The sequence below is a fragment of the Pundamilia nyererei genome, unplaced genomic scaffold (assembly GCF_000239375.1).
Source record: "Pundamilia nyererei isolate P.nyererei 1_Seehausen unplaced genomic scaffold, PunNye1.0 scaffold00120, whole genome shotgun sequence".
NCBI lineage: Eukaryota > Metazoa > Chordata > Actinopteri > Cichliformes > Cichlidae > Pundamilia > Pundamilia nyererei.
In genome coordinates this window covers 1,921,778-1,926,821 of record NW_005187521.1, presented here as the reverse complement: position 1 = coordinate 1,926,821, position 5,044 = coordinate 1,921,778, and the positions used below count along the sequence as shown (strand labels likewise).

At 41.7% G+C, this 5,044-nt stretch overlaps 1 protein-coding gene across 1 annotated transcript in view; it reads right to left on the bottom strand.

Moving 5' to 3' along the window:
* Positions 1–169: 169 nt before the first annotated feature.
* Positions 170–5,044, bottom strand: part of heatr5b (HEAT repeat containing 5B) — a 19,921-nt gene continuing 15,046 nt past the window's right edge. Inside the window, exons 27-34 of the mRNA XM_013913196.1 lie at positions 4,828–5,041; positions 4,483–4,610; positions 3,513–3,657; positions 3,118–3,390; positions 2,681–2,905; positions 2,405–2,556; positions 1,814–2,027; positions 170–1,455 (exon numbers count right to left, since the gene is read on the bottom strand). Of these exons, the coding sequence (XP_013768650.1) occupies positions 1,148–1,455; positions 1,814–2,027; positions 2,405–2,556; positions 2,681–2,905; positions 3,118–3,390; positions 3,513–3,657; positions 4,483–4,610; positions 4,828–5,041 (1,659 nt within the window). The 3' untranslated portion in view covers positions 170–1,147. The remainder of the gene's footprint in view (positions 1,456–1,813; positions 2,028–2,404; positions 2,557–2,680; positions 2,906–3,117; positions 3,391–3,512; positions 3,658–4,482; positions 4,611–4,827; positions 5,042–5,044) is intronic.

Genomic DNA, 5,044 nt, shown 5'->3' with positions numbered 1-5,044 from the left:
ACAAACTCCACGCCTACAGCGAGTTGGCTGGTGGTGCTCGTTTTGCTCACCCGAATTGCCCGGACGTCCAGACCCAGTAGCAGAACTTTAGCTATAAAAAATCATGCATTCCTATTTTATTAATCCAATTACATTTAAGTATAGTGAAAACCTCCAACAGCAATGAGGTCAAAATAAGTTTATTCATATTTTGGAAAAAAAAATGAGTGTAACATTACATTCACACAAATGTGCCAGTTATTGATGACATTGGTGAACACCAGCACATGCAGGCAGTAAACACGGGTATTTATCAGACCAAAAAAAAAAAAAATCTATGTGATGACCAGTACTTATATATACATATATATATATTTATTTATTTGTTGATTGGTGTGCAGATAACTGGAGAGTCTTAGTGAAAAATATAATGCATTTATCATTTAGTTCTAATTTTAGTCTCGATACTGGTTTGATCAACTTTAATTTATTAGCTATGCCTTTGAGCAATTAGTAGGAAGGTTTACAACATAATTTGAGAAAATACACAAAACATAAGAAATTAAAGTAACATTCATCAGTAACAACCTGGAGACCCCAAGGCCTCCTAAAAAATAAAATAAAATAAAATAAAATCAGGGAAAATTGTAGAGCAAATATTGACTTTTTCTGGAATTTTATTTCTGCCACCTGATTTATTTATTTATTTTTTGCCCTCTGTAAGTCAAAAGTCATGGTTTTTACCTGAAAACATACTTCGTAAGTAAGTTTTGAGATGATTTTTTCAAATTTCAATTTAGCTCTGCCTGAAAAAAAAGTGTCAGAAACAAACTTCCATAGGGAGCTGGGTTTGGTGACTTGGGGGGAACAAAAAAAAAAAAGAAAGTAAAATGTAAATTGTGTGGTCTGGAAATGATACATTCACACAATTAAAATTTGCTACAAAATTTATAGCAAGCTTTTTAAAGTGAACATTCAAAGGCTTTCAAAGATATTTACATAAACGTTCTTTGAGGGGAGTACTTGTCCATCAAAACAAAGAAGAGATGTAGAATAAATAAATGCAGTTAGAAAGCATAACTGATACAGACATGACATGTGGTACAGTGTTGAAAGAAATCCAAAGAAGAAAAGATTAGTTGAGAGTGTGCGGTGCATTTTGGAGTGTTCAGAAGAAGCTCGTCTTGAGTTTAATGGTTGGTGCAGCTTGCACTGCTGGCTGAGCTTGCCTGGCTGCAGCTTTGGCTTTGCTGCTGGCTTGGTTGGCCCGTATAGCAGATTCCAGACGGGTTTTCAGCTCAGGTGCCGCTCCAATCACTATCTTGAAGGCAGCCGGATAGAGGGGGCCGATCCGCATCAAGTTCTGAAGTGCAAACTCGTGCAGGCCTTTGGAGACTTGGGGTGCAGAGGAGATGGAATTTTCATCCAAAAGGTAAGAGACGAGAGTCGGTACAAGGAGAGCGAGCAGCTGCACCCCTGTTGAACACATAAAGCAGTGATAAGTTAAAAAAATATATATATATAATCAGTAATTAGGAGACAGTTTAAAAAAAGGAGAAGCAGAACTGTGGCCACAAATCCAATGTAATGTCATTATCTACGCAGAGATTTGCCAGATTATTAGTAAACTGAAATAAAATCGTTTTAAAAAAGTTTTTTCTTGAATGGTTGGACTAGAAATTAGAAAAGCATTAAATTCAACATTTAATTATTTATTAGTCTGATCTAGGGCAGCACAGCTAAATACTGAAGAGATCTACTTTAACAGAGTAAATGTGGCACAAAATGAACCAAATGTTGCTTCACTTGGTCCATTAAGCAGAGGAATACTTACGGTTTTGCTCTTCACCCATGCCGACCAGATTCTCTAGGACCCTGATTCCCTCCTGCACAGCCTGCAGCTCAGCAGCCGTCCCTGGGCGGCTGCGCTCCACTGCCTTCAGCTTCTCCACCATGAGTGGAGCCAGAGCGTGTATGTAGGGAGTAGAGAGGGCACGGCTGGAGTGTTGAAACACCGACAACAGCAGCTGGTAACACCGAGCCTGAACCTGTGGTAACAACAATTACATCTTTCGCTTAACTGAGCTAGACTTATGTGAACAGTGTGAAGCTGTTTTCACGCATGAACTCTGAACAATGGGAGAAGGATCCAGCCCAGGCGTTGTTCAGAGATGCCCTTTTTCACACGTGGAAATGCTACGTTTGGGTTTGGTAACAGAAGAGAGGTGCGTACAGTGCACAGCAGACCACAGCCACCGTCTAGCTGGCAAGTAAAAACCTAGTACTGATTCAGAAATTTGGGTTTTCTGCACTTCCGTTAGATAATATCTAGAAAAGTTCAGAGGTACACATGTAAAAACAGATGATTTGGTTCGGTATTCAAAATTCTTTTGTTACATCTTTGTTTGTGTACATGCGAGCTTACCCAGGGGTCACTAGAGTTGAGGGCATTTCGGAAGTGGTCCATGCAGCCCTTTTGCAGGACAGTCACTCCTACAAGCTCACTGCTGGCTGACAGCAGGAAGAGTGTGATCGCTGTCAGCATACTGACCTCATCCATGTCAGGCCTGGACTCATCTAAAAAAAACCACACAAACATGCTTTTGATTAACAGTGATGTTGTGCTTTTTTTTTTTGTAGACTGCTCCACAGAAAGACAAAAAGTCAGAGTCTGATAATGAATGCGTGTGGATGAGCTCACCTGGCTGCGAATACTCAAGTACAGATGCCAGGCTGCTCCTCACAAGGCTGGTCCACTGCGTCTGCACGCTCTCCAGCCGGGCTATTGGGGAGGTGAAGATGGTCTTAATGCTCTGGAGGGCAGCTGCCACAGGCACTGGCACCGAGTTGTCAGGAGTCTTTACTGCAGTTTCCTTCAGAACTCCGGTGATGAGGAAAAGCACTGTAGGTAGGATGGTCATGCTTCCTAATAAGGCAAAAATAAAATGTAAACAATGGGCTGAAAACCATGACGCTCATGTTCCTTTGCTACTTATCATTAATTAATGTCACAGAAATGCATGAAGCATCCATTAAGAGAGAGTATGTTACACTGAAATAGCAACTGACTGTGTGCGAGTTTTCCTTTCTTATTATGCATGGTATTTGTGTGTTGTTGCACTTTGCTTCAGGCCTCACCAGCTGGAGAGCATAGCGAGGGCAGCTCTGCCAGGATGGAAACTGCGTTTGCCACCAGGCGGGCACTTTCTTCGGGTAGTCGCTGAGGCCTGAGTGGCACATGGCTGGGCGACTCCTTCACACGTGTATTAAGCTGGGGTAAGTGGCGGACCAGGATGAACACGAGCAGCTCCATGGCGGCGAACACCAGAGACTTGCCGGGGACGAGCTCCCCTGTGTCTCCTCCTTCTCCAAGGCTGGCCTGAGAGTCTTTCTCGCCATCTTCCTCTTTGCCTAAACCAAAAAAAAGTAATGACCGTTTAAACTACCACACAATTTGGTTAACTTCACTCTAAATATAGAAGCTTAAAGACAACATGCAAACCTTATATGCAGTGTAACATAATGTTTCAGACCTTTTGCTGTTTTCTGTCGCTGTAGATGGTCATGTGCAGCCCTGATGGTCTCCTGGACAACAGCAGTGACCTGAAGCTGGACAGCAGGTGGATCCCGGGTCAACAGAAGCCTGTGAAGCACGTTCAGGAGCTCCACAGCCAGCAGCTACAGCAGAAAGAAAAAGTAAACAACTACATTAATGTGACTGTGAAACATGTAGCACAAACTTCTCATTTCTCTCACATTTAGAATTCCAACTGTTTCAATTATGTATTTTTTTTCTCATTTAAAGTAAAGTGCTTGATGCTTTGTAACTATCTGTTCTGGTTTGTTGAAAAGCAGAAAGCATGTCCACCATAGGATAAAATGTCATATTTAAAAATATGATTTTTATACTGTTCAGAAGCAATTTGTACTTCTTTGTTCAAATATCTTTATGGTTAGTGAGACGGCTGAGTGATCCCACACACTGTGCTCCAATTCAAATCCTCTGAAGTCCACACTTTGAAGCAGTCTGGTAGAGACACGTCCCTCTTCAAAGGCTTCACCAAATACAGCTGAGAAATACAACCTTCTTTTGCTGAATTTGTAGGATACACACGTGTGCCCTTTGAAGCCATCGGTACCCAATCATCTGTTCTGTGGGGGATCCTTTTCACCTTCTAAAGTCAGTAAATATCACAGGCCGGTGTTGTATTTATCAAATATTTGCAGTGAGGTGGTGCATGGTAAACAGATCACCTGAATTACACCACAATATGATTGCTGCAAGAGGTGATTTAAAGGGAAAACACTTTTTCTTATAGGACACTTGGGTGCTTGAATTTCTTTTAGTATTTTCTAATAAGTGAAAACTACATTAGTTCTTTTATAGGTTAATGTGTAACTCATATATTCATATTTTACTAATGAGATTCTACAATAGTCATAAAAGTGGTTTAAAAATTTTCTCTCTTTTTTTACCCTATAATTTAAGCCCTGTGTGTTTACCTGGTCATCTGCAATATGTGTTTTAGCACAAGGAGTCTCGAGCAGAGTGCACAGGGCCCGCAGGCACGACATCACATGTTCAATAGGCTCTTCAGGGCGGGGAAAGCAGAGAAACTCTATACTGACACCTAAGAGAAAGAACACAAAAATGCTCTTAGTCTATGTTCTTGTACATGTATTTTCCTTTCTACTACCATTCCTTCACAATTGGCCGGTGGTCCTACAGCTGTGAGGTGAACAAAAGCAGTTGCTGTTTTCTGTATTAGGTACACTATGAAGCCAGAAAATGGAAAAGTATGGTAAATGCTTTACATTTACGCAAATGTTAGCTATGCATTCGTTTACCTAACATTAGATGCATCCTGTCTTTGACAGACTCCTCAAAGGTCTTTATAGTGGAGGAGCCTCCCTGGGGGAGGCCAGGAGGCTTGGAGGGAGCTGATGAGACCTCCTCCTGACCTACACCTGCTCCAAACCCAGTGCTGTTCAGCCACAGGGCTACAGCATGCAGGACAGGAGCCCAGGAGCTTCGGTAGTGGAGCCTTGCTGTATCTATAGTCTC